This window comes from Netta rufina (genome assembly GCF_964035555.1).
Source record: "Netta rufina genome assembly, chromosome: 1".
In the NCBI taxonomy this organism is placed as follows: Eukaryota; Metazoa; Chordata; class Aves; order Anseriformes; family Anatidae; genus Netta; species Netta rufina.
Genome location: NC_140123.1, coordinates 189,113,510 through 189,128,498, shown reverse-complemented (window position 1 = coordinate 189,128,498; position 14,989 = coordinate 189,113,510). Strand labels below are relative to the sequence as shown.

The window sequence follows — 14,989 nt, the reverse complement described above, 5'->3', positions numbered from 1 at the left end:
TCTAAATATTACAGTGGATAAAAATAAGCCCTGGTTAGCAAAAATCTGTTCATATGTTTACTACGTGTGATTTAACATCGAAGACTAAGCAGAAATGCAATTCATAATGACTAAAGCATAGTAAGAATCAGTGAAGTATAATTCCAAACTTCCCACAAGAGTTTTTAAGATCTGTGCTTTTATATCCCTTGTAATTTCTTCCAGCAAGCTACTAGAACAAGGCACAATTTAATGGCTATAATTATCAATAAAAAGAGTATTTGTGTTTTTTTCTTTTTTTTCCTTTTTTTTTTTTTTTTTTTCAACTGGTATAAACCAGAAAAATCCCACTGAACAAAAGAAACCTGTTTCCATAACTTCTAAATCCAGAACTGCTTCAGTTTAATAAGTATTGAGATTTTTCATTCATTAAGATTTTGTGTTTATACATACACATGAAAATATCATACAATTGCGATATATGGCTGATTTAAAGATTAAAGCCGAAATTTCCTTAAGTGGTATATTCTTTATTGCAGCGCTGGATGCACGGGGGATCTTTCCACCTATCGTGCATGTCCGAAGTAACAAACCATCTCATATTTATACAGCAAAACGATGAATATTCTATTAATGCCTATACATATTCATTACCTAAACCCGCCTACTCTCGCTTCGTATGCTAATTAGTCCTTGCGCTTGCGCAAAGCCTTCCAAGAACTGTGGGCTGGGGTCTTCGGGATGTGGGCAGTGGTCTTTGGGAGGAAGACCATAGGTCTTCCTCGTGATGCACTTTTCATCTTTTGCTTAAAAATGCCAGGTAGGATGTTGTTTTCCAAGCTGTAGAAATGCTGAGTTGTTTCAAGCTATCTCAAGTTTCGGCCTAACTGAGGGTCGGCAGATAACGGGATATCTCAGTTAACAAGACAAAACAGAAGGTTGCCTCAAGTTATCTCAAGGCTCAGCCTGACTGAGGGTCGACAGATAACGGGATGTTTCAATTAACAAGATGCTTCAACATAACAGAAGGTCGACAGATAGCAAGATGTCAGCTACTTTGTTCTCATTAATTTTTAACCACAAGATTTATTCTGTCCTAAAGTGAGTTTATACAATATCATGGCATAATAATTTGTATCAAGAAGATGGTTGATATTAATAAAGCAGGGCGAGATGTGGGAGTATGGCCATGGGGGTCGGCAAGCCCCATGGCTGATGGTAACATCAAACTCTTAACGATGAGGCCATCAGGAATGTAAAAGAGTTTAGAGGGAACAAAGAAGGGTGATTCAGAAGATGCCATGCAGTCTCGGGTTACTTGTTCTCCAGCCATTAAGGCATGGAAGTTGCTGGGTGTTTGCTGTTGCTGTTATATGCAAAGTTGTTTGACCAATGAAAAGTTGTTTTTGAAAAGGAGTGCTGTGGGGAGAAGGGTATAAGAGGGGAACCTGTCCTCAAGATTATTTAAAAAAAAAAAAAAAAAAAAAAAGCAAAATGATGAAGTTATGAAGTTATGTCGTCAATAAAGAAGTAGAAAGAAGGAATGAAAAGGAACAGACTAGCAGAATGGAGACGAGGACGGGAACAGGCACACTGATCGCCTCATGAAGATAGGTTCGGCCAAACTCAGCAAACTGCTCAAAGCAGCTCGTTCTGAAAGTCGCTGGAAATAGGCGCACCAGAGCTGGAGAGAAGCTCAAGCTGAGAGAAGCAGACCTGCGCGCACAACTGCCCCTCGCTGGTAAGCAGTTGCGCATTATGGGGGATCATACGTCCTTAGAAACAAAGACTGTCCTGGTAACCCTACAGCTTATTCTCCTTATTAACAATCAGACAGTTTATGATCCTGAAATATGGGACCAAATTGAGTTCAAGGTATGGGACTCTGCTACTAAAAAAGACAAGGTAACGGCGGGATTGCTCAGCACCCGGCGAGCAATCTCTGAGGCCTTAAAGATCCATGCGGGACCACAGTCAGAAACGAGTAGCTTGCCAGATAGTGAGGGAGCTGCGGGCTCTTTTACTGCTCCGACTGGTACGCCATCGGCCCCTCTGCTGCTACAGCCATCGAAGGCTTTTGCTGTTACGCCCCCTGGTGACCTGGACGTGCCTTTTGACCCAGGCCCTATTGGCCTTCAGAAGGACATGGATATGTTTTTCTTCGATGCGAGAAGATTAGGATACATAAGGCCCGAAGGCCGAGTTGCTTGACAACTTAAAGCAAGACATATTGTTCAAAAGGAATGGAAAATGGAGACTGTAAAGTCATGGAACTTAAAGGATTTTTTGATACCTTTTGTGATTGTACATACGCGTAGGTGTACTCAGGTTTAGTATTGTCGTGGTTCCGCTCGAGTGGGCAGCCGAGCTCCACCACAGCCGCTCTCTCACTCCCCCTCCTCAAAGAGGAATGGGGAGAAAATATGTGAAAAGGGCTCAAGGATTGAGATAAGGACAAGAAAATCACGCAATAATTATTGTAACGGGCAAAACAGACTCAGCATAAGAAGATAGTAAGATTTATTGCTCATTACTAACAAGCTAGAGAAGTGAGAAACAAAGGAAAGAAACCAAAAGCACCTTCCCCCCCCATCCACCCCCTTCCACCTCTTCCCCCCGAGCGGCGCAGGGGAACGGGAGAATGGGGGTTATGGTCAGTCTACAGCGCTTCTTCTCTGCCGCTCCTTCTCGGTCACTCTCGTCCCCTGTGTTGTGGGGTCCCACCCACGGGATGCAGTCCTTTATGAACTGATCCGGCGTGGGCTTCCCACAGGCAGCAGCTCTGCCAGAACTGCTCCAGATATGGGTCCGTACCACAGGGTCCATCCCTCAGGAGAAAACTGCTCCAACCTGGCTCCCCTACGGGCAGCAGCTCCTGCCAGGTCACCTGCTCCTGCGTGGTCTCCTCTCCACGGGCTACAGGTCCAGCCCAGAATCTGCTCTGGCAGGGGTCTTCCACAGGCGGCAGCCTCCGTGGGTGCAGGGCCACCTGCTCCACTGTGGTCTCCTCCACAGGCTGCAGCATGGAACCCTGCTCCACCGTGGTACTGCATGGGCTGCAGGGGGACATCCTGCTTCACCATGGTCCTGGTTCACCACAGGCCGCAGGGCACTTCTGCTCCGGCACCTGGAGCACCTCTCCTCCTCCTTCTACACTGACCTTGGCACCTGCAAGGCTGTTTCTCACTCCCTTGACTCTCCCGGCTGCTGTGTGGTGCAGCGTTTTTTTCCCTGTCTTAAATATGCTCTGACAGAGGCGCAAACAACATCGCTTATTGGCTCATCTCTGGAAAACAATGGGGCCCTTCCCAAACATGGGGCAGCTTCTAGATCCTTCTCACTGAAACCACCCCTATGGCCCCCTGCTACCAAAACCTTGCCACGTAAACCCACTACATGTATGTAAAAGCAATGTTCTGTATATTTAGAAAGTTTGATGTTCGTGTGTGAGTGTTGGTAGAGCATAGACTCCCAGCGCCCTCAGCGTTGTTTACTTGCCTTTTATAAATATTCCTTTTATAAATATTATTAAATTCAGATTGAGTTGAGACTTCATTTATTACCAATAAATAAATAAATAAATAAAAATACATTAAAAGTAGAAAAATATAAATATAAGACTGACATTTGTCTTTTTTTTTTTTTAATTTTTACTTAATGCTGAGAATTTTGCTACATTTGGAGAATAGTCATTACACAAGCTAAGTACAAGAGAGAGGAAAAATATTTAAGCTTCAAATTATGTAAATCTTTAGTAAGGAACTGCAATATTTTATATAATTATTAAAGCTACATAAAAAAAAAAAAGTCATGTGGCTTCATCTGTCAGGCAGAAATTATGCACAGTTGTGATGTCAGGTGGCCATTTCATTTGACAAGATTTGGGACTGACCATACAGTCAACATGTTACAAACATCCATCTGTGACACTGTTTCCCATAGAGAGCATACCAGTGAAGTGCATGTTATATGAATTACAATTTATGCTGTATTTGCTCTCCTGCTGGTCAAATGCTGGCAGAAAGAAGTAATGAGAAAAAGCCATTTTCCAAGCCATCTAAAGGTCAACATTACAGTTCACTTTGGGAAGTTTCTTGGGGTACTGACAATATTATAAAAACAATTTTCAAAAGTAGCACAACTGGATATATTTTTTGTATCCTCACTATGAAAGTGATAACTATTTAATCATCTTCCTTCCTTTTCATTTTCACCTGTTTTGCTCATTTTATTGGTTTATTTTTTCTTATTTTTCATTCAGGTACCGTTGATTTGCAAAGAATGCACGGAGTATCTAGTTGTGGAATAGGGGAAAATCATGGGAGACATGGGATACGCGCAGCCTTGTTGCTGAGTTTTCTTTTCTAATACTTTTAATTGTTCACACAGAGGCAGCTGTTAGTCTCCTTCTGTGGTAGTCATTGAGCTTTTTTCAATTCAAATTGCTTGCATGTTCTGTTCTTGCATATGTGACAAAAGGAGGGCAGAGTTTCCCACTGCTGTGGTTGTTGACAAAGGAAGCCTTCAGAACAGCTGCATTATTATTGCTTTCAGTGCACAATAAAATGTCACCACTATGTCACAGCAGAAGTGTACATGCTGACACTGGACTTGGAAAGTACCAAAAGCAATGAGGGCCAGAGGAGAACCACTCTGCAAAATGTCTTGCTTTCAAAATACACATGGAGAACAAGTAAAGTTCAAAGAAATCTCTTTAAAGGATTAAATAGTAACTAATTTCTGTACTTAAGCACATGGAGTTTCACATTCTCTTTCTCACTTCTTTGTCCATTCAAAAGATGAAGTGTCAAATTAAGAGTATTTTATTTTATTTTATTTTATTTTATTTTATTTTATTTTATTTTATTTTATTTTATTTTATTTTATTTTATTTTATTTTATTTTATTTTATTTTTCTTACTGACCGTGTGCAGTGTTCATTGAACGTAAGTAGTAAACCTGGGTACATGATTTGCTGTGCAGCTTGAATCCCAAAAAGGACTTGGCTGTCATTTCAGCATGTTTCTCTTTCCTGAGAGCACAGAATCAGATATTCTGCAGCTGCCCCTGAGCACCAGGGGTGCTCATGACAATCTGCCTACTTCTCTTACATTCTTCGTTTAACCACAGTGAATTTAGTCTTCCACTGCAGTACTCTGCTGATATCGGGAGGATTGAAACTGGTGTACTTGAGAGGGACAAAAAAATAAAATAAAAAAATAAAATCAATTCTATTCTTTAGCCTTCACTTACCCATGTTGTCTTCAACCGTCTTCACTGAACATGTTGCTGCATGGGTTTTTGACCTTGTCCAACTGCCTCAGTAGCTACTACATTTAGATGGACTTTGTCCCGTGCTATTCTCTTTTACCTTCCTTTCTTGTCTTATTCTTTGTTTTCTATTATCTGTTTTCTTGTTACTTTCCATTATATTACTCCCTTGTCTCTGCCCTTTGCTGTTGTCTTCAGATCCTCTTCTTTGGGTCTGAAATTGCTGTCCCCATCCAGTTAAATTTGCTGTTTTCAGTGTGCTGGCAGCAAAGTGAAATGTGATGAAAAGCTAATCTCTGAAGGGTTCTTTGCTGGCATATCACAGATCAGATTTTTAGTAAATTTTACTTTGCTTCCAGCACACTAATTGAATACAGCAGAGCAGAACAGCAGGGGACAGCAACAGAAGACACAGAGTCCTGACAAAGGCTTTCTCTAGGGGTAGGTGTTCAATTAGCATCTCTTATTAGATGGCAAATGCTAACTACCCACAGACAATGAAGTGCTAGATCATTCACAGATTGAAAAGTTGTGAATATGTACATCTTTGGGCATTCAGGCAAGTTCTGAATTGGCCTAAAATTGTGGGGCAGGCTGCCTATTGAAAATATTGGCCTTGTGATACATAGTTAGAAAACAGTACTTTAGAAGAGGCTAGTAACACTTGTAATATGTCTCCAGAAAACTCTAACATGTATATTTTTTCTGCATTTATTATTTAGTATGACTCTCAGAATGCTTGCTGTGACCCTGCAAGACTTGGCAAATGATACTGCATTTTTTTTCTGTTTCTAACAGTTAGATTGTTTTATAAGCAGTTGAAAAAGATGTGTTATATTTGCTGTACTGCTTTTCCATGCGAACAATTGTAGTAATTGCCAGAGAAAGGCCAAGAGGTTGAGAACGAATGCAGAGATATACTACAGTCTCAAATGAGCGCAATTATAAACAGAAGAAAATTGGCCCTTGAAACTTTAAATTGAAACAGACATAAATCGACTGTGAAACTGATTTGTAGGGCATTTTCCATTTTAGGATAGTGCTTCAGTCATACAGGTATTTGAACATCTGGATGTAGATCAATCTGAGATATCTATCACTAGATCACTGAATCACGTACTTTTAGGACTTTCAAAAAACTGAAGAGAGATGTCACATAAATACATGCTTGTTTATTCACTACAGAAGGTTAGATATCTTTTGTTCCTGTGCATTTACTCTTATATATTTATTTTCATAGTTCGGGTATTTATTTATTGATTGGTGTATCGTAATGAGGAAATTCTGTTATTGGGAGACACCAACGGGAAAGAAGATAAGAGCTGTTGAATTTCATTAGAGTGCTTGCAGAATCTTGTTTAATTGTATTTTTTGTTTGTTTGTTTTGTTTTCATCCTCTGTCTAGTATTCTGGGGATTTAATATGTATTAATAGCCATTTCTAATTTGTTGCAATATCTTTGAAGTTTCTTATTCTTAAGTTGTCAGTATGTATTTATTTGAAAGAATTTTATGAAGATTCAGCAAAACATTAGGTACCTTCATAAAATTAAACAGATGCCAGGATGCCTTGCTGAATGCAGTAGTTTTGAAATTAAACCTGTGCTGCTGTGGTTTATGGAGGTTGCTAGGTATTCACACAGCTTCATCCACCTCATGCCACAGCTGAATTCCTAGGGATTATGCCTCTAACTAGCAGGAGTGTTCCTTAGGCAGTGCTAGTTTGGGATGACATGGATGAGTGCATAATTCGGAGATCATCTCCTGCTCCTCCCCAAAATACATTGCTCGTGGTGCAGTTTCCATTAAACCAAATCTGTCATCCTTTCATCTGTATGGAACATGTCAATATTGAAGGTTTCTTCTTAACCATGGGGATGCAATAAGATTTCTCCCTTACTGCAGCAATGATTGGGGTGAGCTGCACAAAGAGCCTCTGCCCTGTCATTCAGTTTTCTACTTTTCATCTCGTTACCTGTTGTCAATTTGCAGCTTCTTGGTAGCCTGCAGGAGAACATTTTTTTCCATGTATTTCTCAAGCTCCCTCCCAGTCTTGACAGCAAGTGCAAAATGACAAAATGGGTGTCTAGACATTGCTATATTGCTGTTCTTAGAACTGAATAGTCTTTGGTTTAGATGTCCTATAAATAATTGAGACGAGCTAACTCTGTGAATTAACACTGCTTCCAGTGTTTTAAGTGGAGTAGAATAACTGCTGTAAAAGGTATCTAAGCTTTGTGATGTTTCCTTGTTGTATAGTAAAATAGATTAATGTTTGGGACTTATACACTATTGCAGTCAAATTGCTGCACTAAAGACAGTTCATGATTGCAATGTCTTGTTAAAGAACTCTGATTCAGCTTGTGTTTCTGCTGGACTCTTCTGCTGTTGCAATCTAACTGATAAATATTTTTAAAAGCCTATTACTTTCATAAAATTATTTTCTGGTTAATTTCTCATATATATGTATTAAATGGGACAAAGAAAGGTCTCTGGACAAACAACCACTATGTTTTGCTTTTAGCACTGCAAAAAAATGTTTTGTAACCTTGGGCAAGTCAATTAACTTATGTACAAAATAGGGATAATTAACATAATTTAGCAGTCCTAGGTAAAACTAGCTAAACAAAAGAAGTTCTGCAAAGTTTTTTGGTAGGTAGATTCTGTATGTACTGAATCAGGCAGAGGATAGAAATGGTTGGAGGAAAGTTAAAATAGTAAAGGAGGCAGATTACAGCTGAATAAAATGGAAGAAGAAATAGAAAAAACATGAGGTAAAGAGAATATGGATGTAGTGAGATGTGAGGTGTGAGATGATGGAACCATTTGGGATCAGCTGGAGGTGATCAATAATAATAGGCATAGATCCTCTTTAAAGGGGGAAAGGGATCACTAGGATAAATATAAAGCTACATCTAAACTAATGAATCCCCAATGGCATTCCTGAACTTTGTGAATCAGCTACAGTGATGAGCTTTCTTCAAAGTTTAAGGAAAACAACAATGAAATAAGGTATGAAAATCAAAAAGGAAATATTTTCTCCAATGCATACTTTACATTTTGCATTAAGTACAAGAAGTCATCACTGAAAAAAATACTGTGAAGTAGAATATCATTTTGTAAGAATTACAGGCAATCTAAGTCATCATTTAAGAAGCACGTTTAAAAACTCTGTATTCCACTTGGGCTTGGAAGAAATCTTCCCTGCTCTCCGTTACACAGAATCTTCCATTTGCTACCTCAGGCACCTGGAACCGACTGACTTCTACCATGATTTTCATTATGATTTGTAAATATTCAATTCACACACCACTTTTCATGCCTAAGACCATGGTATATCCCAAACTCATATTATCAGTATCTAAATGCTGTTTTTACCAACATTCTTATTCAATGAAAAAATAATACACTTTTTTATTTTTATTATTATTTCCAAGTACATTCACCAACATTTTTTTTAAATCTTTTACAGTCTGACATTGTTAATCATTTTTTTCTATTTTACACAGCTGTAAGTTTTTGCATTTACTGCCACTATTCAAATTTATCTCACTTTCTGCTATAACAAAACTTAATGATTTTCCGTTGTGAGATTGAGTGGAGATGCAGCCATCAATAACTATATGAATGTGGAATGAATGTGTGAAAAGAATCTATAGAAAATAAATCTGTTTTTCCATAGAAAAGTATACATATGATGTTAAACTAGCTGAGAAGCTTAGAGACAAAACACGTCTAATTGCAATATTTAGCAGAAAATCATCCAGGGTGTTCTGGAACACTTCTCAGTTTTTGGATGGAGCTTTTACTATTATTATTTTATATTTATTTTTTTTTAACAGCTCCATTGGAAATCCATTGTGAAATGTTTTATTCAACAGAATGTTTAAGAACATTTTAGTGGGTAGCTTGGCATCATGTTGGTATCACCTCTGTCTGCCTGGCACGTCAGACCTGTTTGTATGAGAAGCCCTTGGATAGGCCCCATTTGTTCTCCAGTTCAAATGGCATTACCCAGGAAACTAATTCTACCATGTGCTGAGCACCGTCAGTTCCTATTAACTTCAGCTTAAGTGAAAGGGCACAGCCCTTCTTAGGAGATGCAAAGCAGTGTCAGATCAGATTCTTAAGATGAAATTCAGTTCTTTGCAGAAAGCTTGCACAAAGCCTATGTATCATTTAAGTGCCACTTAATTCTTTATAATAGAGGTTGGAGTGGGTTTGAAGAGTGTGATAGGCTTTTTGCTGTCTGTCTGTAGAAGGCTGAATTTCACCCCCAGTGAATATACACAGTAAAAATGCAACTATACTGCCTCAGGAAATACATTGTATTCCTTTGCTTCGAGTAGTGTAACTCATTTCAAATTACTGATAGAAATTCTTGATATTGTGCTGATAAAATGGTTGTATGCTTTGCTCCCTGCATTATATATTTAGTTTCACCGTGATACTCTGCTATAGTGGGCAAACTGAAAAGTAAAAATGCAAAAATAGGCATAATCCCACAGATATGGATATAGCCTCTGATGTGGCTGCATGTGCTTAACAGAACTGTATGTCTGTATAAATACTTCAGCTGGCCCACCTGGCTTACTTTTGGCATATGGCCCATAAAACAAGGCCTGTTAAGACAGGAATATGAATCCACATGTGTTATATGAAATTGTTATATGAATTGTCTGGAAGGTTTTACATAAAACTAACCCTGTTATGGAGGAAGGCACCTGCTGGATTAAACTGTACCAGGGAATTGCAGAGACTTGAGGGGGGGAGGGATAAGAGAGAGTAAAATGTGTCATCTTGGAAAGAGCAGTATAGGAGGGACATGAAGATTTGTAAGAGGAGAGAGATCCTGGGAAGCAGACAGTACCGTCAGTGTGGGTCAGAACACCAGGGCTGCAGCACTGGAGGCAGCCCTGGAGCTAGAGCACTTTAGACCATGTGAGCTGATTATTTAAAAATAAATAAATAAATAAAATTATATAGATGCATAAGCTAGTCTTAAGATATGTTTTAGATTTTATGTTCTGTAAAATTCTCTGGGTATGTTTTAAATTTGTGTGGATATAGCCAATACCCAGAGCAATGGCTTCATGTATTTGTGATATTACAGATAGCTGCATTCTAAGATAGCAAGCAAGCAAGTATCAAGAGTAATCCACAGAGGAAAGAAAAATATTTTTGAAGATTAGTTCAAATTATGTTTCCAGGAAAACCTTCCACCTGAGATAGCAGAGGCAATCTAATATAAATATTTTGAGTTTAACTGACTATTCAGTCTTTTACTGAGCCTTCATATTGTTGAGACATTGATAGAAATAGCCATTTCAATATGTGAATCACAAAATATATAAATGCAAATGGGTGAGGTTAGTTGTTAACATTTTACTAAGGTTTTCCTGTCAAGTCTGCAACTGAATGCACACTCAGTAAGGATGCATTCAGGAAGAATGTCGCTATTATCTGTTACATAGGAGATGTTAGCCTTGAAAACTGACACAATCCACTTCTCAACAGAGCAGTACCTATGAACCCCAAGTACAATCTGATTATATATAAATATATATATATATATAATGTTTCATAAAAACTTAGTGGATCTGCTTCAAAAAAAATTGTGGTTATGAAAATTGTTTGGGAATCATTCCTCTGGTGATATATAATACCTAATGAACAGAGCAAATTCCTATGTAGATGTTTGGGAGTTAAAGTAGTTTTTATAATGAAAATCTTAATATGAGTTTCAGATTGAACTTCCACTGAAAGAAACCAGTGTTCGTTATATTGCTAGAGCTTACCAACAATTGTACCGGAACTGAGGACACAAGTTGTTTCATGTCAAAATATTGGAAAGGATTTTATTAGAAGACTTTAAACTATAGTTCTATTTCTTGCTATGATCTAGCGGCATTGGGAATTGTATTCTTAAGTAGTTCCAGACAGAGGAAGTCAGGAGGGTAAGTTGGCTGAATCACATATTCAGGTGAGCACAAAGAGCTGCCACTGCCACCGGGTATGTGCCTGCTTTTAAGCTCCTTGAACCTGACATTAATTTGAAACACCAGAAGCTTCATGTACACTTCTTTCCCCTGTAGCTCTCTTTTTGTTTGGCTTGTGATTTTTGAAGATTCATTGCATGACTCTGAGAATAGTGTCACATGTGAACATAGAAGAGAACATGATCTGTGTCCTTATATGTGGAATTTGTTCTCTCATTGAATCCTGAAACACACTTATATGTACAAGTTGAGGTGGCAAAGCTTTTTCATAGCCTAGTCTAATATTGTCAAGATGATCTCTGAAGGAAATGAAGACCATTTTCTGTGGATTACAAACCTTACAGTCTGAGTAAAAAATAGATTGTTTTGGGAGCCTTACCTAATTTAGCATGAACATATGGCACAATGCAAGAAATTCTGTGTCTGTATATGCATTTTATAAAAAGTATCCCAAACTAACACTCCACCATACAATTTTGCCTCCAGGGATAGAGTGAAAGAATTACAAAATGTTTGATATTAGTAATATTAATTAATATGCTTCCAGAATGAACCCAGATACTACAGAGCTGAACTCAGATGCTGTAGTATTATAACCCAGAAATAAGTTTACAGGAATTAAACCTACTGTTCTACCTGGCTTGGGAAAAAACAAAAAAAAAAATCTCCCTACAGTTGTTCCACATCCACTTTAATGCAGTCAGAGCTCTCTTGTTCCATGACTACTTGCTATGTGACCTTCAGGATATTTTGCAGAGCCAGCTTAGTTGAGACACTAAGCACTAACAGCACACAAAGTGCGCAACCCAGCATCTTTCAGATACTTAGCGACCTTCACCTTTCTGACTAGACCTCCTTTCCCCTGTAGTAATAGGGTAATAACTTGTTCAATTCTTTTCCCTCTGCTTATTGTCTCCTTCCCCATGATTTCCTCACTTTTGCTTCCCTGAGCATAGAATCAGAGAATGGATTCCTGAGTTGGAAGTAACCTACAAGGATCATTGAGTCCAACTCCTGGCTCCACACAGGACCACCCAAAAGTCAAAAATCAGACCCTATGTCTAAAAGCATTGTCCAAATGCTTCTTGAGCTCCAGCAGGCTCAGTGCTGTGCCCACTGCCCTGGGCAGCCTGTTCCAGTGCCCAACCACCCAGTGGGTGAAGAACCTTTCCCTTTGCCACCACCTTCAGCTTAATACTGTTTTACAAATTTCATTTGTGTTCAGCTGAATGAAAATGGCCTGAGTACGCAGCTCACTGCAGCCTGAAATTTCCTCTCCTTTTGTCTTCTTGGAAAAGAAGAAGAAAACAACCAAACCAAACCCACAAAAAACTCAGCATCGATGCCCTAATTCACACACTGCAAGTGGTGGTGGCCATGGCAGCCCATTTGGCGTGGGGATGTGGTTTAGTGGGGTCTGTTAGTGTTAGGTCAGAGGTTGGACTCGATGATCTTGAGGTCTCTTCCAACCTAGAAATTCTGTGATTCTGTGATTCTGTAATACCCAGCCTGACCCTCCCCTGTCTCAGCTCCATGCTGCTCCCTCAGGTCCTGTTGCTGTCCCCAGAGAGCAGAGCTCAGCACCCATCCCTCCACCCCCCTCACGAAGGAGATGCCATGAGGCCTCCCCTCAGCCTGCTGTCACATCCTGCTTATGTTCCTAGTGCCTGCCTCTAACTCTGCCTACCGGTGTGAGTATTGCAGTTTCACAGCTGCTGCCATTATGTTGACCTCTTTAACTGATTATTGCATTTCTCTCTACACTCGCTCTCATGTCTATTCTCTCTGTAAGCTCTTCAGAATAAGAAGTATCAGGTTTATACAGTGTATAACACAATGGATACCGGCATGGGTCATGTTTAGGCTACCTTATATAATGATTACTTAGAATAATAAGGCTCCAGTGGTTAGCATTCCAAACACTATTTCAATGACTGTAAGAAGCATGGCATTAAAAAGTTAGCTAACTTCTGTGTTCTTTTTATGTACAACAGGGCTATATTTCGTTTGTTGTTGTTGTTTTTTAAGATTTATTTTTATAATGAAATTAGTTGGCACAGCAGGTGCAAATAATTTTGTGAATCATAACCTATGGTAGCATTATTAGATTATGAAAATAGACAACTCTAATGAGAAAGTGCTTAGAGATAAGAGAAATGTGAACTCTCCTGCAAACCTGTTTTTATTTTTATTTTTTTCTGTTCAGCACGAATTATCAAAACAAAACAGTGGTGTGAAATGCTTCCATGTTTAGAAGGAGAAGGCTGTGATTTGCTAATCAATAAATCAGGCTGGACCTGTACACAACCAGGAGGTCGGATAAAGACAACCACGGTAAGTCACTTCTTTTTTCTGTATTTCCTTAGTTTCTTTTCCACTGTGGTTTACTGAAAAAGAGTGAGTTTTCTAATTGTTTTTTTCAGTACAGATAAGTAAGGTCTGGTGCCTTATAATTAATCTATGAGTCCAAGTGTGCTTATTGCAATGCATAGCAAAGTTACCACAAAGAAAGTAAAAATGTGTAATGCTTACAAGAGTGGAAATTATTCAAGGTTTTCTTAAAAGGGACCAGTGGTTTAACACGTGTTCAGACTGAAGACAGTGTCTTACTCCTTCACTGTATGAGAGGAAGTGTAAAATACAAAACTGAACACATGGTCTAGCAGGGCAAAAAGAAAGCTTTCACTAGGAAATGGGGAAGAAATGTTTTTGCTATTCCTACCATACTGGAAAAGCAAGTTGCACAGATAGATCTTTAGTTTTCAACGAGAGAATTGGTGAGACCTATAGAAGTCCTAGTAGAAGAACGCTTATATTTTTAGCTTCATTTTGATCCCAGTTTATTGATAGAAACCTCAAATCTTTGATTTGGTATCTTGGCACATGCACTTGTAGTGAATTTGAGCATGTATACGGCAGTGATAGTTTCTAGGACCTGTAATATATCAAACATTTCTAGAAAATATACTCAAATGCCAATAATTTCCTAACTTCAGAAATGGAAAAAAATCTTGAGAAGTATAATAGAGGATAGCTTGCTAGACCTCTTGACATGATTTTTCCCCTATAATCTTTTTTAGATTTACAGGGAGCTTGAGTGTAATTTAAATAAGGGCAATTGCAAGAATATTTTGTCTTAAAAGTACTTATTAATGAGGACTAAATTAAGGCCCATCATCCCCTGCACAATTTCTCTGTCTGAGGAGGAGACAGACAGCAGTACAAAGCCTTTTAGAGCTTTAGAATATCTATATTTTAGAAAATTATATTTTTTTCTCTTTTATAAAAAGACTGAATATTTGATAAGACTTTCTAAGATATATGCAAAGCAAACTCTATGAATTATGATCACTATTTTGATGCTCTTATACTTGCTAGATGTAATTTTCATTATGGACAGGGCTGCAAAGCTAACTCCTTTTCTGAGGTCTTACTTAAATATTGTTTGCCTTTATGTCCTTCAAAAAAAAAAAAAAAAAAAAAAAAAAGGACAGGAAGGGAATAAATAGTTTAAACTCTAATGTTGGCTTCCGAGTCAAGGAGACCTAATATAATAACTTTGTCATGTTGATAGTATTATCTTAAGTCTTGTTAATGCGGAAGTGTTTTCTGTACTTGTGGTAAACAGATAACCCATGTACCATGATACATTATCAGCTGTCATTATAGTTCTTTATTTGATGTTTTATGCTAACAGCATGGCTGAGTAATGCAAAGTAAGCAGAGGATGTATCCTTCATT

The 14,989-nt window shown here is 38.4% G+C and overlaps 1 protein-coding gene across 1 annotated transcript in view; it reads left to right on the top strand.

Moving 5' to 3' along the window:
- TAFA5 (TAFA chemokine like family member 5) overlaps nt 1-14,989 on the top strand; it is a gene marked incomplete at both ends in the record, with an annotated part of 415,000 nt that overhangs the window by 345,645 nt on the left and 54,366 nt on the right. The window contains one exon of the mRNA XM_084293440.1: nt 13,455-13,582. Coding sequence (XP_084149566.1) covers nt 13,455-13,582 — 128 coding nt within the window. The remainder of the gene's footprint in view (nt 1-13,454; nt 13,583-14,989) is intronic.